The sequence below is a fragment of the Sapajus apella genome, unplaced genomic scaffold (assembly GCF_009761245.1).
Source record: "Sapajus apella isolate SASKATOON/1434 unplaced genomic scaffold, GSC_monkey_1.0 scaffold222, whole genome shotgun sequence".
Classification (NCBI taxonomy): Eukaryota; Metazoa; Chordata; class Mammalia; order Primates; family Cebidae; genus Sapajus; species Sapajus apella.
The window spans coordinates 401062-419795 of NW_022437162.1; the positions used below are offsets into that span (position 1 = coordinate 401062).

An 18734-nucleotide genomic window follows, 5' to 3' on the forward strand; every position below is an offset into this window, starting at 1 on the left:
ATGGAATTGTATACAGCAGTGAAAATGAATTAATTATTGCTACATGCATCAAGATGAACTTCAGAAAGATAATGGTAAGTAAAACAGGCAAGCACACAATAATATATATAGTATGATACATTTTACATAAAGCCTGCTAAAACTACGAAATACTGCTGAAATTAAGATCTGAACAGTCAATACATCATATTCATGGATCACAAGACTTAACAATAAGATGTCAATTGTCCTCAAAATCCCAGTAGGCTTTTTCTTTTTTCTGTTCTGAGACAGAGTCTCACTGTATTGCCCAGGCTAGAGTACAGTGGCATGATCTCAGTCACAGCAACCTCCACCTCCCAGGTTCAAGCAATTCTACTGCTTCAGCCCCCCAAGTAGCTGAGACTAAAGGCACACACCACCATGCTTGGTTAATCTTTGTATTTTTAGTAGAGAGAGTGTTTTACCATGTTGGCCAGGCTGGTCTCAAACTCATGACCTCAAGTGATCCTCCCACCTCGACCTCCCAATGTGCTCAGATTACAGGCATGAGCCACCATGCCTGGCCCAGTAGGCTTTTTAAAATTTAATGTATAAGCTGATACTAAAATTTCATATGAAAATGCAAAGGACAAAGAACCAGAACTTTGGGGGGAAAAAAAGACTCAAACTACCTAATTTCAAGATTACAAAACAATGGCATTCAAGACAGTATGTGTAGTATTGGTATAAAGATAGACAAAGGGACCAATGAAACAGAATAGTGAATGCCCAGATACAGACAGACAGACACACAAAGTCACATGATTTTCAACAAAGGTACAAAAGGAATTCAGTGGGGTAGTCTTTTCAGCCAATAATGTTAGGACAATTGGCTATTCAATTAGCTAAAAAGAAAAAGGAAAAAAAATATCTTCAAGCCAAATCTCGTATCATTTATAAAAATAATTAACTCAAAATGTCTCATAGACATAAATGTAATGACTAAAACCATAAGACCTCCAGAAGAAACATTTTCGTGACTTGGTTAGGTAACAATTTCTTAGATACAACACCAACATCACCTTCCATGTAAAAAACTAATAATAAAACAAAACGATAATACAAATAATAAAAAATAAATCTTCAAAAATAATTTTGAAGATTTATTTAATTTATTTTTTCTGTTCTTTGAAAAAGACAAGACACAGGATTGAAGAAAATTCTGTTTTTTGAAAAAGACAAGACACAGGATTGAAGAAAATTCTGTTCTTTGAAAAAGACAAGACACAGGATTGAAGAAAATATTTGCAAACTACATGTGATAAAGCACCCGTATCTAGAGCGTACAAGGACCTCTACAAATTCAATAAATTTATCATTATTTGAAAAAAGCAATTAATATTTTTTAAGTTGGCAAAAGATTTAAATAAACACTTCATGGCCAGGTGCAGTGGCTCACACCTGTAATCCCAGCACTTTGGGAGGCCGAGGCAGGCAGATCACGAGGTCAGGAGATCGAGACCATCCTGGCTAACATGGTGAAACCTGATCTCTACTAAAAATACAAAAAAAAGTAGCCAGGCGTGGTGGCGGGCGCCTGTAGTTGCAGCTACTCGGGAGGCTGAGGCAGGGGCATTGATTGGACCCAGGAGGCGGAGGTTGCGGTAAGCCGAGATTGTGCCACTGCATTCCAACCTGGGCGACAGAGTGAGACTTGTCTCAAAATAAATAAATAAATAGATCCAAGATGGCCAAATAGGAACAGCTCTGGAGTGCAGTTCCCAGCGAAAACGCAGAGGGTGAGTGATCACTGCATTTCCAAATGAATTTTTACTGCCCACAGACCAGGAGATTCCCGGGCAGAAAAGCAACAGGAGTCTCCAGCTGGGCTGTTTCAGCCGGCACAGCGGGTCTCCACACAAAAACTCACACAAATGCAGTAGCCGTTTCAACTGGCAACTGGAACGCCTGGGAGACAGAGTCGCTCGTTCAACTCAAAAAAATGGGGCTGAAACAGGGAGCCAGGTGATCTGTCTCAGCTGCTCCCACACCCACAAAGACCAGCAATCTGAAACGCTCTGGATTGAGTTTCATAGCAAGCACAGCTGGACCCGGGACATCCAGCTCTGGGCGGGGGAAGAGTGTCTGCCATTATCGAGTCAGTCCACCACTACTGAGGCAGTCCGCCATTACTGAGGCAGTCCACCATTACTGAGGAAGTCCGCCATCACCGAGGCAATGCACCATTACTGAGGCAGTCTGCCATTACAGAGACAGTCCACCATTACTGAGGCAGACTGCCATTACCAAGGCAGTTCTAACTATACTACTATAAACAAAACTGCAAGGACGTTCACACAGCAGCTGGGCAGAGCCCACGGCAGCTCAGCAACGCCTCTGCTGGCAGACTGTGACTAGGCTACCTCCTTGTTGGGCAGGGCATCTCTGAACAAAGGCAGCAGACAGACAGGAACTTATAAATGAAGCCCCACCTCCTCAGGGCAGATCACCTAGGAAAAAAAGGCGGTTATGAGTTCCGCTGTAGCAGACATAAATGTACCTGCCTAGGAGCTCTGAACAGAACAACAAGAGCTCACAATCAGCATTTGAGCTCCTATAAGGGACAGACTGTCTCCTCAAGCAGCTCCCCAACCTCCACATAACCAAAGAGACACCTCATACAGGAGAGCTCAGGCTCACATCTGGCAGTAGCCTTCTGGGACAAAGATAAGAGAAGAAGAAACTGGCAGCAACCCTTACTGTTCTGCAGCCACTGCAGGTGATCCCCAGGCAAGCAGGATCTGGAGTAGACCTCCAGCAGTCCTACAGCAGTGGTGCCTGTTAGAAGGAAAAACTAAAAAACAGAAAGAAATAACTTCATGAGAAACAAAAAGGACGTCAACTCAAAGACCCCATCTGAAAGCAACCAACCACAAAGACCATGTAGATAAATCCACAAAGATGGGAAGAAACCGGCGTAAAAAGGATGAAAATATCCAAAACCAGAACGACTCTCCTCCTCCAGGGATCACAACTCCTCACCAGCAACGGAACAAGGCTGGATGGAGAATGAGTCTGATCAATTAACAGCAACAGGCTTCAGAAGGTGGGTAATAACAAGCTTCTCTGAGCTAAAAGATCATGTTCTAACCCAATGCAAAGAAACTAAGAACAGTGAAAAAACTTTGACAAAATGCTAACGAGAATAAACAGCTTAGAGAGGAATATAAATGAATTGAGGGAGCTAAAAAACAACACGAGAACTTTGCAAAGCATACACAAGTTTCAATAGACGAATCAACCAAGAAGAATAAAGGATGTCAGAGATTGAAGATCAACTCAATGAAATAAAACGAGAAGGCAAGATTAGAGAAAAAAGAGTAAAAAGAAATGAACAAAGCCTCCAAGAAATATGGGTTTATCTGAAAAGACCTAATCTACATTTGATAGGTGTACCTGAATGTGGCGGAAAGAATGAATCCAAGCTGGAAAACACTCTTCGGGATATTAACCAGGGGAATTTTCCCAACCTAGCAAGGCCAATATTACAGTCCAGGAAATACAGAGAACACCACAAAGATATTCCTCAAGAAGAGCAACCCCTAGGCACATAATCGTCAGATTCACCAGGGTTGAAATGAAGGAGAAAATGCTAAGGTCAGCCAGAGAGAAACGTTGGGTTACCCACAAAGTGAAGCCCATCAGACTCACAGCAGATCTCCTGGCAGAAACCCTACAAGCCAGAAGAGAGTGGGGGCCAATATTTAACATCCTTAAAGAAAAGAACTTTCAACCTAGAATTTCATATCCAGCCAAATTGAGCTTCATAAGCCAAGGAGAAATAAAATCCTTTACAAACAAGCAATTGCTCAGAGATTTCAGCACCACCAGGCCTGCTTTACAAGAGCTCCGGAAAGAGGCACTAAACATAGAAAGGAACAACCAGTACCAGTCACTCCAAAAACGTACCAAACAGTAAACAGCATTGACACAATGAAGAAACTGCGTCAACTAATGGGCAAAACAACCAGCTAACATCAAAATGGCAGGATCAAATTCACACACAACAATATCAACCTTAAACGTAAATGGGCTAAATGCCCCAATCAAAAGACACAGACTGGCAAACTGGATAAAAAGTCAAAACCCATGGTGTGCTGTATCCAGGAAACCCATCTCACATGCAAGGATACACACAGGCTCAAAATAAAGGGATGGAGGAAGATCTACCAAGCAAATGGAGAGCCAAAAAAGCAGGAGTTGCAATCCTAGTCTCTGATAAAATAGACTTTAAACCAACAAAGATCAAAAGAGACAAAGAAGGACATTACATAATGGTAAAAGGATCAATGCAACAAGAAGAGCTAATGATCCTAAATAGATATGGACCCAATACAGGAGCACCCAGATACATAAAGCAAGTTCTTAATGACCTACAAAGAGTCTTAGACTCCCACACAATAATAGTGGGAGACTTTAACACTCCACTGTCCATATAAGACAGATCAACGAGACAGAAAATTAACAAGGATATCCAGGACTTGAACTCAGATCTGGACCAAGCAAACCTAATAGACATTTACAAAACTCTCCACCCCAAATCCACAGAATATACATTCTTCTCAGCACCACATCACACCTACTCTAAAACTGACCACATAATTGGAAGTAAATCACTCCCCAGCAAATGCAAAAGAACGGAAATCGTAACAAACAGTCTCTCAGACCACAGTGCAATCAAGTTAGTACTCAAAATTCAGAAAATAACTCAGAACCACACAACTTCATGGAAGCTAACAACTGACTCTTGAATGTTGACTGGATAAACAATGAAATGAAGGCAGAAATAAAGATGTTCTTCGAAACCAATGAGAACGAAGACACAACGGACCAGAATCTCTGGGACACATTTAAGGCAGTGTCTAGAGGAAAATATATAGCAATAAGTGCCCACATGAGAAGCAAGGAAAGACCTAAAATCAACACCCTGTCATCAAAATTGAAAGACCTAGAGGAGCAGGATCAAAAAAACTCAAAAGCTAGCAGAAGACAAGAACTAAGATCAGAGCAGAACTGAAGGCTATAGAGACACAAAAAAACCTTTCAAAAAATGAATAAATCCAGGAGCTGGTTTTTTGAAAAGATCAACAAAACAGATAGACCACTAGCCAGATTAATAAAAAAGAAAAGAGAGAAGAGTCAAATAGACACAATAAAAAACGATAAAGGGGATATCACCACTTCACAGAAATTCAAACCATCATTAGAGATTACTACAAACAACTCTATGCACATAAACCAGTAAACCTGGAAGAAATGGATAAATTACTGGACGCTTACACCCTCCCAAGTGTAAACCAAGAAGTCGAAACCCTGAATAGACCATAACAAGGGCTGAAGTTGAGGCAGCAATTTATAGCTTACCAACCAAAAAAAGCTCAGATCCAGATTGATTCACAGCCAAATTCTACCAGACATAAAAAGAGGAGCTATTCCTTCTGAAACTATTCCAAACAATCCAAAAAGAGGGAATCCTCTCCAAATCACTTTATGAGACCAACATCATCCTGATACCAAAACCCAGCAGAGACTCAACAAGAAAAGAAAATTTCAGCCCAATATCCATGATGAATACAGATGCAAAAATCTTCAATAAAATATTGGCAAACTGATCGCAATACCACATCAAAAAGCTTATCCATCACGATCAAGTAGGCTTCATCCCGGGGATGCAAGGCTGGTTCAACATATGCAAGTCTATAAATGTAATTCACCACAAAAACAGAACCAAAGACAAAAACCACATGATTATCTCAATAGATGCAGAGAAGGCCTTCAACAAAATTCTGCAGCGCTTTAGGCTAAAAACTCTCAATAAACTAGGTATCAAAGGAATGTAGCTCAAAATAATAAAAGCTATTTACGACAAACCCACAGCCAATATCATACTGAATGGGCAAAAACTGGAAGCATTCCCTTTGAAATCTGGCACTAGACAAGGATGCCCTCTCTCGCCACTCCTATTCGATATAGTATCAGAAGTTCTAGCCAGAGCAATCAGGCAAGAAAAGAAATAAAGGATATTGAATTAGGAAGGGAGGAAGTCAAACTGTCTCTATGTGCAGATGACATGATTGTATATTTAGAAGACCCTATCGTCTCAGTCCAAAATCTCTTTAAACTGATAAGCAACTTCAGCAGTCTCAGGATACAAAATTGATGTGCAAAAAACACAAGCATTCCTATACACCAATAACAGACTTAAAGAGAGCCAAATCAAGAAGGAACTGCCATTCACAATTGCTACAAAGAGAATAAAATACCTAGGAATACAACTAACAAAGGATGTAAGAGACCTCTTCAAGGAGTACTATAAACTACTGCTCAACGAAATAAGAGAGGATAAAAACAGATGGAGAAACATTCCATGCTCATGGTTAGGAAGAATCAGTATCATGAAAATCGCCATACTGCCCAAAGTAATTCATAGATTCAATGCTATCCCTATCAAGCTACCTATGACCTTCTTCACAGAACTGGAAAAAACCACCTTAAACTTCATATGGAACCAAAAGAGAGCCCGCATAGCCAAGTCAATTTTAAGCAAAAAGAACAAAGCTGGAGGCATCACACTACCTGACTTCAAATTATACTACAAGCTACGGTAATCAAAACAGCATGGTACTGGTACTAAAACAGAGATATAGACCAATGGAACAGAACAGAGGCCTCGGAGGCAACGCCACACATCTATAACCATCTGAACTTTGACAAACCTCACAAAAACAAGCAATGGGGAAAGGATGCCCTGTTTAATAATGCTGTTGGGAAAACTGGCTAGCCATGTGCAGAATGCAGAGACTGGCCCCCTTCCTGACACCTTACACTAAAATTACCTCCAGATAGATTAAAGACTTATACATAAGACCTAAAACTATAAAAACCTTAGAAGAAAACCTAGGGAAAACGATTCAGGACACAGGCATAGGCAAGGACTTCATGGCTAAAACACCAAAAGCATTGACAACAAAAGGCAAAATAGACAAATGGGACCCAATTAAACTCCAGAGCTTCTGTACGGTAAAAGAAACAACCATTAGAGTGAACCAGCAACCAACAGAATGGGAAAAAATTTTTGCAAACTACCCATCTGACAAAGGACTTACACCCAAAATCTACAAAGAACTAAAACAGATTTATAAGAAAAAAAACAAACAAACCCTTCAAAAGTGGGCAAAAGATACGAACAGACACTTTACAAAAGAAGACATACATGAGGCTAACAAACATATGAAAAAATGCTGATCATCACTGGTCATTAGAGAAACGCAAATCAAAACTACACTGAGATACCATCTTACGCCAGTTAGAATGGCGTTCCTTAAAAAATCTGGAGACAACAGATGCTGGAGAGGATGTGGAGAAATAGGAACACTTTTACACTGTTGATGGAAGTGTAAGTTATTTCAACCATTGTGGAAGACAGTGTGGTGATTCCTCAAGGACCTACAAATAGGAATTCCATTTGACCCAGCAATGCCATTACTGGTTATATATCCAAAGGATTATAAATTGTTCTATTATAAAGACATATGTATACATACGTTCACTACGGCACTGTTTACAACAGTAAAGACGTGGAACCAACCCAAATGCCCATTGATGATAGACTGGACAGGGAAAATGTGACACATATACACCATGGAATACTATGCAGCCATAAAAAATGATGCATTCATATCCTTTGTAGGGACATAGATGAATCTGGAAACCATCATTCTCAGCAAACTGACACAAGAACAGAAAAACACGCATGTTTTCACTCATAGGCAGATGTTGAACAATGAGAACACATGGACACAGGGAGCCTCACACACTGGGGTCTGTCGAGGGGAACTAGGGGAGGGGTGGTGGGAAGTTGGGGAGGGATAACATGGGGAGAAATGCCAGATATAAGTGATGGGGATGGAAGCAGCAAACCACATTGCCATGTATGTACCTATGCAATAATCCTGCATGCTCTTTACATGTACCCCAGAACCTAAAAGGCAATAATATATATATATATAAATAATAAACACTTCATTTGGCCTCATGTGACACTAAACACATAAAAAATTCTCAATATCATCAGCCACAGAGGAAATGTAAATTAAAACCAAAATGAGACATCAATACCCAAGGTGAATATCTGAAATTGTAAAAACTGACTACGCTAAGTGTTAGCAAGGATGTGAAACAATTGGAGTTCTCACACTCTGCTGATGAGAATGTAAAAGAGCACAGATGCTACAACTTCAAAAAATTAAAGTTGACTATATACCTACTAAACGACCAAGCCATACCACTTTGAAGGACTTACCCAATAGAAATGAATGCATATGCTATTAAGATACATACAAAAATGTTCATCGCTGTTTTATGAGTAACAAACTAAAAATTAGAAACACCCCAAATATCCACTGTCAGGTCAATGGATAATCAAGTGGTGGTATACCATACCAATGAAGTATTACCTGCAAAAACACAGAACCACTAATTCATACATGCAACAATAAGGATGAATCTCAAAATAATTATGCTGGGGTAAAGAAGCCAACCAAAATAAGACTGTTATCTTGGCAAATGAAGGTAGAAGATTACAAAGGGGCATAAGGAAAATACTGGGAGCAACACATAGGCTCATTATCTTGATTGTGGTCATGGTTTTACACATGCAAACAAATATGAAAACATATCAAACAGCGTACTTTAAATATGTCCAAGTCACTCTATGTCAATTAGACCTCAATAAAGTTGTTTAAAGGAACTAAACAAATGCCACTTTTTAAGAAAAATAACATAGTAAAACTATAAGGTAGGAAATGATCATGAAACACTAATGATCGTGTTTGCCTAGGGAAGGCTGCATGAGGGTGTGATGGAAGGGGAGCATACAGAGAGTTTCAAACCTTATTGAGAAATGTTTTATACTCCACTTGGGCAGTAGGTCTTTCTCACACTTACTTAGTATGCTTTTTGACTTATATACAAATTTATATATAGCTTTTGGCATACATTACAACATAAAAGCAAAAATCCTTTGAAACCAAATTCTCTTTCTACATATGAACTTTCTTCATGTATTTTTCCTAGAAATAAAAGTTTGCATCTATTATATGGTCAAAGCTTTACTTCCACTTGTGAAAATTTATTCTTGTCTCTACTATCAGAAGAGATAAGAATAATCACTACATTACAGATTATACATTACACTAAACTTTTTTTTTTTTTTTTTTTTTTTTTTTTTGAGGCAAAGTCTCACTCTGTTGCCCAGGCTGGAGTGCTGCGCCTCCCAGGTTCAAGAAATTCTCCTGCCTCAGCCTCCTGAGTAGCTGGGATTACAGGCACCTGCCACCACGCCCAGCTAATTTTTTGTATTTTCAGTAGAGATGGGGTGTTTCACCAGGTTGGCCAGGCTAGTCTCGAACTCGTGACCTCATGATCTGCCTACCTCGGCCTCCCAAAGCACTGGGATTACAAACATGAGCAACACATAGGTTCATTAACTTGTCTGGCCTGCACTAAACTTATATAAGAGCCACTGTGCAGTCTTAGCTTTTCGAGATGATTGCTGCCATTTCGTCTTGACAATCAATGTCTAGTTTGGTGCTGCAGGTACAGCCTCCAGGCAGATCCCTCATGGTCTTTCAAACTACGTTTTGGATTTTGGACTTTATCCAAAGAGCAAGAAAATTACAAAAAGATTTTAAGCAGAGGCATGATATGATTAGACAGTGTCTCTAAAAGATCATACTTTTTAAAAGATCATTTGGTGTCAAAAGTACTTGTAGCCAGTTAAAACCTTACTGTAGTAGTTTAGGTAAGAGATGACTGTGAGTTGGACCAAAGAGTGGTAGAAAAGATGTGAAAAAAGGAACTACCTTAAAAAAATATTAGGTGAGAACACCCTGCACAGTGGCTCATGCCTGTAATCCCAGCACTTTGGGAGGCTGAGGCAGGTGGATCACGAGGTCAGGAGTTCGAGACCAGCCTGATCAACATGGTAAAACCCCGTCTCTACTAAAAATACAAAAATTAGCCAGGTGTGGTGGCGTACACCTGTAATCCCAGTTACTCAGGAGGCTGAGGCAGGAGAATCGCTTGAACCTGGGAGGCAGAGGTTGCAGATTGCAGTGATCTAAGATCATGCCACTGCACTCCAGTATAGACAACACAGTGAGACTCCGCCTCAAAAAAAAAAAAAAAAAAAAAAGACCAGAAATATTAGGTGACAGAATCAATAGTCTAATGACTGATGAGACATAAGAATTAAGAAAGTTAAAGGCCGGGCGTGGTGGCTCATACCTGTAATTCTAGCACTTTGGGAGGCCAAGGCAGGTGGATCGACTAAAGTCAGGAGTTCAAGACCAGCCTGGCCAACATGATGAACTCCTGTTTCTACTAAAAATATAAAATTAGCTAGGCATGGTGGTGGGTGCCTGTAATCCCAGTTACTCGGAAACTGAGGCATGAGAATTGCTTGAACCCAGGAGGCAGAAGCTGCCGTGAGCTGAGATTGCACCACTGCACTCCAGCCTGGGCAACAAGCAAAACTCCGTCTCCAAAAAAAAAAAAAAGAAGTTAAAAATGATCTTCAGCAGTTTCCGCAGATGTTAGTGCCAGTCGCTGAGATAAAGGATGCTGCAGGAGAAAGAGGTTTAGAAGGGAACATGATGAATTTGGTATGAAATCTGAGGCACCTGTGAAACAGTAAGTGGAGATGTCTAATAGGCAGCATAGAGCATAGAGTATTTGGGAATCATTTATATAAAGATGGAATTGAACACCTAGAAGTAGAAGAACAGCTTAGGGAAAGAGTAAGAGGAAAAAGACTGAGAACTTCACTGTTGCAATGGTTAAATGAAGGGAAAAGAAAAAGCAAAAGGAAACTTTTAGCTTTTGATAAAATGCTGGTTTCAATTTCTACTTATATCCTGAAAAATAAAAATTAATAAATTATAAGGGGAATGAAGAAGGACTGATGAGAAAAGACAAATCCACATAATAATTTATAAGTCTAAGATTGAGGTCCCAATGAAAAGGTAAAGAGAAGCTCTGAGTCCAGCACTAGAAGTAGTACGCCCAGTTCATGAAGATGTTAAATAGGAATGTGTTTTCAGTGGTATACTGTCTTCATTTCTGTTTAATTTGACTCTAAGAACGTCTGTGAGTTCCACGGACATTACTGTTGATATAGATTCCACTGACAAAGAATCAGATACACAAATCCATTTAGATAATGATGCATTTCTGCATACATCAAGAATGGCTTGGGGCTGGGCGCAGTGGCTCTGGCCTGTAATCCCAGCATGAGGTAGGCATATCACTTGAGCCCAGGAGTTTGAGACTGCCTGCAAAACATGGCAAAACCCTGTCTCTACAAAAAATACAAAAAATTAGCTGGGTATGGTGGTATTGTGCCTGTAGTTCCAGAGTTGGGAGGGTCACCTAAGACCAGAAAATCAAGGCTGCAGTGAGGCAAGACAGTACCACTGTAATCTAGCCTGGGCAACAGGAGTGAGACCCTGTCTCAAAAACAAACAAACAAAAAAACAATTTTGGGAGGCCAAGGCAGGCAGATCATTTGAGGTAAGAAGTTCAAGACCAGCCTGGGCAACATAGTAAAGCCCCATCTCTACCAAAAAATACTAAAATTAGCTGGGTGTGGTGGCACACGACTAGTCCCAGCTACTCTGGAGATGACATGGGGGAATTGTTTGAACCCAGGATGCGGAGGTTGTAGTCAGCAGAGATCATGATGCCACTGCATTCCAGCTTGGGACACAGAGTGAGACCTTGTCTCCAAAAAAAAAAAAAAAAAAAAAAAAAAAAAAAGTGGGCAGTGGGGGGACTTGGTTTCTTGCTCTGACTGAAATCAACTACCAGCACCCTTGACAATTAAGTTATTCCTTGGACAGCAAATCTTTTATCATTCTATATATCAATAAGGACAGTCTTGTAAAAACTGTGTCCAGAACATTTGATTTCCAAGACTGGAAAGCCCTGTTTGAAGTCTCATCTTATAGAGGAGAATTACACTTAAAAACAGAATGTAAACACAAAGACATTATCAGGGCAGTTGTACATGTTAACAGGATAACCCTATACAGTGAATCTTAAAATCCAAAAGCCCACAATTAACCAGTGTCAAATGGGCACTGGAGTCAGACATGACAACTGGGTCTGAAAGCTAACTCTGCTACAGGATCTTGGATAGTTTTCTTAAACATAAAGGGCTTCATCTGTAAGGCAGAAATGAATGCTACATTACAGCATGATTAAGAGAATCAACTGAGACAATGTGATTGTTTTATTTACTTTAAATAAAACCAAGGCAAACCATCATAGATATTTTTCTCTGCTTCCACTGAGTATAAGGAACTATACACCCTTGATGTATAAGCTATACAAGGAAGTGTGGACAATGCGGAAAACCAGGATACTATTCCAAGCTGATCCATTTACTGGCACATTATAAGGTATGAACATACTTAAAATTATCTAGATCCCAACTCGTTATACAGATGTTGTTCTCTCAAAATAATCTTACATTTCAGAGGGTATCTACAGGATTTAACAAAAGACAGATATGGCAAAAGTAACTCCAAAGGTGGTGTATGTGAGGAAAAATGCAGAAGGCTAACCTAATCTGGGAGTAGGAGAGGACCAGAGGAGTCCCTAAAAGGGCCAAATTTATGCTGTGATCTGAAGGATGCATAGGATGGAAACTCTGGGATAATATTGCTTATATACTGGAAGCAGTAGCAAATAATTGAGAATTTAAAATGTTTCTCCTATCTCCCGCCTCTAGGGAATAACATTTAAATTATCATCTTGCTTTTAAATAGCTATAGTTAAAACAAGAGTTAGATTTATATGCTACTATAGAAATGTACAGATCTTTTCTAGCCTAATAGTTGTTGTTGTTGTTGTTATCATTATTATTTTGAGACAGAATCTCACTCTGTCTTCCAGGCTGGAGTGCAGTCACAGTGATCTCGGCTCACTTCAACCTCTGCTTCCTAGGTTCAAGTGATTCTCGTGCCTCAGCCTCCTGAGCTGTACCTAGGATTATAGGCACGTGCCACCACAGCCACCTAATTTTTGTACTTTTAGGAAAGACGAAGTTTCGCCATGTTGGCCACACTGGTCTCAAACTTTGGGCCTCAAATGATCCACCCGCCTAAGCCTCCCAAATTGCTGGGATTACAGGTGTGAGCCACCCTGCCCAGCCTGGTATATTATTCTTAATTTATCAAGACTTAGTTTAATAGATTAGATGGAAGTTACTGTGACCAGTTTTGGGCCACTATTCCAACATAAAATGCTGTTCTTCTATCATAGAAAAGCCAAAAATTTTATATATTAATAGATTTAAAAAAACAGTTCATGGATATATTCACATACACATAAAATGTGAATAGGTAGTATTAGATACAAAATACCGATAGCTAATATGTATTCCTTATTACAGTAGTTGCTTTATCACTAGTAACAATGAATACTTAATATTACTAATGCATTTTGTGCATTGTTTTAGTTAATACTTATAACAATCCCATGTAGCAAGGTCAATTATTATTCCCGCTTTATAAATGAATAAATATTTTTAAAAGTTAGGTAACTTGCTCAGGGATTCATACTCAAAACTGACTCCAAAGGTCATTCTCTTAACAGCTATATTCTACTCCCTGACTCTATAAGATGAGCATCTGAATGAAAGCACCAGTCCTCTTGGGAACCACTATGACTCATAATAAGTGTATCTATTTGCATTTATTTTTAGTCTACCTTACATATAATATATAATGCCAGTTCAGGGAATGCATTACCTAAGTAATGTATTTCTAAGTGAAGTAATGTCAGTATTCATTAAAAACAAGTATTTAAGTAGTTATTTTTATATGTATGTATGTAGGTGTTTTTAAATAAAACAAAGGTACAAAGGTATAAAACTATAAACCCAAATTTTGCCACTGTGCAATCAAAAGAAAAGAAATCCATCGAGATTAAAGATATTTCTTATCTGTAATCCTTCATTTGTACAGCCTGATCAGAAGTCTGCTAAATCAGTGAGGATGAGCCAACAAGTGAAATGCTGTCAATTTAAAGCTTTCTCTAGAAACACAGAACTCTTAACTCCACACATGTCATACGTGTCAAGTATTCATGGACACTGTCCTATACTAAATGCTGATTCATCTCATTCCTCTGATATTTACCTTTTTTCTCTTATTAATGTGAATAAATTCTGATCCAATAAATGAAAGAGTCACAATATTTTGAAAAGCTATATGCTCCATATTCTTTGGCAAGGTATACACATCTGAACGAATGGCAACAAAATAACACCATCTACTTCATATGGTTGCTATGTGGATTAAATGTGATTAAAGCACGCAAAGTGTTGGGACAAAGTCTGGCAGATGGAGTGCTTTATGATTTCCAGCTGCTGTAGCTATCCTCATTATATTATTCATATGATTTTTTTTGTATCCTGTTTAAATTTCATGATGTCCTAAGACGTTACTATGTAACAGCCTTGTGTGCAGAAAGAACACTGGATTAGAGATCAGAGCAGTTCAGGTGGTTCAACATGATTGCTGAATAAAAATGAGCAAACCCTTTGAATATGTTTTATAAAATCTTATTTGTAAAATGAGGGCTAACATCATCTACCTTACATGGTCATGAGGAGTAAGGTGACATGAATGGAAAAGCACTTTTTAAATAACAAAAAAACCTATAAATATCTAAGGTATTATGATTATTTGATGAACAAACGCAGGTAAAACAGGTGTCTAAAAAGCAAAACAGAATTGTCATTAATTTAGAGTTACATGTCCTGCCCTGATTTCAGGACTACATATAATCCATAAGTTAGGGGACCTGCCTTATAGAAAAACGCTTATCTTTAGCTACCATAATATTTATTTAGTAAAACTGACTGATGTTCACAAATATAAACTTACCTTTACTATTGTTTTAGGGCGTTTTTTAAAAAACAGTTTTGGCTTTTCCACCACAGGAAGAGGTGGAAGTTTTTTAAGCTCCTGTAAGACGGTGGTTGCAGCGCGTTTCTTGGAGAGTTTTTTGCTATTTCCTTCTCCTTCTGCAGAGAACTCTCCTACTGATACTCGAGTAACAAAGCTTTTCATATGTGGTGGTCCACTTTCTTTAATAACCTAATAAATATGAGTAAAATATTAAATAATGTATAGGCACTTCAGATGTATTCTTACAGAATGACTTAATATTCATATCAAAATCAAAATTGGTATTATCCCAAAATTATAGTATTTCTTTAAGAAAGCTATTATGAAGGTATTCTACTGGGACTATTTATTTATGACACTTGATGCTAAATGCAGTTGAAACAGAAGAAATCTAAATAAACACATTTGATTCATAGTCAAAATGATTTTTTATTACTTTAAAACCGACAATTCTGATTACAGTTTTTCCATGTCTTAGGAAGCACAAATTTAAGAACATCAAAGATATCATTAGATACCATATTAGATTGGCCATCTAGAATGATAGTTTGTATATAATTACAGACATATCTAACTTTCTCCTATCTATGAGTAGGTTATTGGAGAAACTTGTAGTTCTATAAACCATAAGGCACCATGCCTGTGGAAGCCTCTCAAAAACAGCTGCTGGATGAAAAATAAGCTGTTTTTGATAGAGATGTCAAAGGCTGTTTTACAGAAAAGGATATTTATTCTTGTGACATGATTTTACTAAGGTAAGTAGGTATGCCAAAAATACCTAACTCCTAGAGTAATGAGTTATAGATCTGTCAGCTATGAATGTAATGTTCCTAAACCTTGTTTAATCTGCTCTCACTTTTAAACTATGCCGGCTTTTGGAGGAGATATGCCTTCCAAAACCTGAAGACTCAAAACTTTTAGTCTCCTTCAAAATCCTGACCTATACAAGATATCCTATTTAAGTAGTTTACTATTTAACATTACACTGAAATTTTGTCTTCTAATATTGGATTCCAATTAGGAAAAGGACTGAAAGTACTACCAAATCTCAATAATGCAACATTATTAGGGAGAAGGAATTTATCATAAGCATACTTTCCAAGTAATTTAGGTTTACTAGTTTAAACACCAAAACTGTTTATTTTAACTACTTTGATAGACATTCTTCTCAATTTAAAAAAGTATATGTTTTACTGACTTAAAAGAGAATACTAAATATCTAACCTTTAATTATGTTAGATCACCATTATAAACATCAGATATCCTATGCCATAATATGTTCATGTTCCCCAGAACATCTAAGACTTATAAAACTGTCTGTTCATATTCATTGTAACCTTTTTAAAAATCCCAACAATTTTTTAGTATAAGCAATTACTTTTTACAGATTTTCCAAATCACTTCTTGCTGGACCAATAGGATCTCAAGGACATTCTCTCCCTGACTTCCTCATTTTGCTGCTTTTAACCTGCTGTGGGCTGAGAACTCAGGTAACACAACTTGTCAGAACTGTGTCCATGAGAAAGTGAACAGTTTCTAAGTACAACTCAGATGATCCTGCTGTGGGAGCTTTCTAGTAGGTGAATGTCATACAATGTGAAGGAAGATTCTCCCCAACTCTTTCAGTTTATTTTTTTTCTTGGTTCTTGCCTACTTTCCAGATATAAGTTGTAAAATTAGTGACCTCTTACTAAGGGAGGTATTATAATAATTATTTTTTAAAAACTTTTTAATTTTATACAATTTTATGAATATATTTGCGACATATTTATCTAACTGTAAAGTCAAGAGTTGCTTCATTAATTCTTACTTCTTAGTGGTTTTGTTAGTTACAGTGAAACATATTTTGGCATCTACACAATTGAAAAAATTGGATATTAACATATGTGTCACTAAATCTTAACTTGAATAAATTTAATTTAATCCTATTTAAAAGACCAAATCCTGGCCTGGCATGGTGGTTCACGCCTGTAATCCCAGCACTTTGGGAGGCCAAGGTGGGCGGATCACGAGGTCAGAAGATCGAGACCATCCCAGCTAACATGGTAAAACCCCGTCTCTACTAAAAAAAAAAAAAAAAAAAAAATGAGCTGGGCATGGTAGCACATGCCTGTACTCCCAGCTACTCAGGAGGCTGAGGCAGGAGAATTGCCTGAACTCAGGAGGCGGAGGTTGCGATGAGCCGAGATCGCACCATTGCACTCCAGCCTGGGTAGCAAGAGTGAAACTCCGTCTCAAAACAAAAACAAAAACAAAAAAACAAACAAACAAACAAAAAAAAATCCTATAGGGTACCACAAATTATCTTATACCCAGAAAATAACTTTTATAATTAAAATTGAAATATCATGTGTACAAAGGCTTAATACAGAAAAGAAAAAAAAATTAGAAGAAATCTGTGATATCACGATTTCTATTTTCACCACAACCTAGATCATTTCATAATACTGAGTTTGAACATATAGAAGCACATTAACTCTTACAGGATACTAGTATACCAGTTAATGTGATTTGTTTAAAATAAACAGAGCAGGGAAAAAAAAATGGGAAGATCTCTACCAAGTACATACCTCAAAACTGACAGGCATATTTCGTTTCAGAGCAATTTCAAACACCAAGCTGATCTCAGACTTATTTGCATCTTTGTCATCATCCATATCCTTTCCTGATTCACCATTCTAAATCACAAAAAAATAGGATAACACTGAATCTTGCCGTTATAACAACTTTACTTTTATTCTACAGTCAAGATGGCCTATTTAAAATACAAGAAACAACAAACTATAGGCCGTATCTGCTACATTCTTCTGTAACCACAGTACTCAAGGGCTTTGCTGCCAGGCTTTCTGTTATTCGGTTTTGTTTTTAGTTTGTTTTCCTTGAAGGAAAAGCGTTTAATGCAGACTTTGGAAATCTTTTACAACCATACACTTACTTGAGTTTAGCCTACATCCCTAGACCTGGCTCTCTTGTTTTGGAGTTCTCTACCCACAAACCCCCAACACCCAAGAATTCCTCCACTCGTGTTCTAACATGATCTATGAGGATGAAGTTACAAAAAGAGTACAGGATGCAAACCAGGAGCATCCTAGTTGGAACTCTATGTCTGGTATAGGTATTGGTTTACTTTATTCACTTATTTAACACATACTTCTGGAGGGCCTCATACATGCTGAACCTACTATAACTATTAGAGACGGTATTCCTGCTGTTAGACAGAGGTGTATGATCTAGTGGGAAAACAGGTAAAGAAATAGGAGCTCTCATGAAAGAGTATAAGCAGAAAAACACCTGTCATAATCTATCCATTAAGATAAATATCAAAGGAGAAACAAACAGTTTGGAGAAAGGAAAACCGTAGAGGCTGAACTGTAGAGTCTGAAATAACTAAGTGGAAAAGTCCAGTAAGAAGCTCACTGTACTATGTATAGGACAAGCCTGAGCTACAGATACTGTTTTGGACTCAATAGAGAAAGTAGCTGAAGCCATGAGAATGAGTGAGATTACTCAAGAACAGCCTCTAAAACAAAGGAGGACTGAAAAATCCATAAAATCTCCTCCACTTTAAATCCTTGATTCTAGATTCACAATGTAATCTATATTCAGTAGACAGAGTATAAAATGTAAGGCAAATCAATGTCATTTCTCATCCTCATATACATCCCCAAATCCCCAGTTGCCTGGGAAGTGAACGTGAGGGAGGAACCAAAGGTAAAGTCATCCTGCAGGAACACA

At 38.2% G+C, this 18734-nt stretch overlaps 1 protein-coding gene across 25 annotated transcripts in view; it reads right to left on the bottom strand.

Moving 5' to 3' along the window:
• STAU2 (staufen double-stranded RNA binding protein 2) overlaps positions 1-18734 on the bottom strand; it is a 342658-nt gene that overhangs the window by 179319 nt on the left and 144605 nt on the right. For all 25 annotated transcript variants that reach the window (XM_032271043.1, XM_032271042.1, XM_032271048.1 and 22 more), the window contains 2 exons: positions 17570-17677; positions 14976-15188 (listed from right to left, as the gene is read on the bottom strand). In XM_032271043.1, the coding sequence (XP_032126934.1) occupies positions 14976-15188; positions 17570-17677 (321 nt within the window). The remainder of the gene's footprint in view (positions 1-14975; positions 15189-17569; positions 17678-18734) is intronic.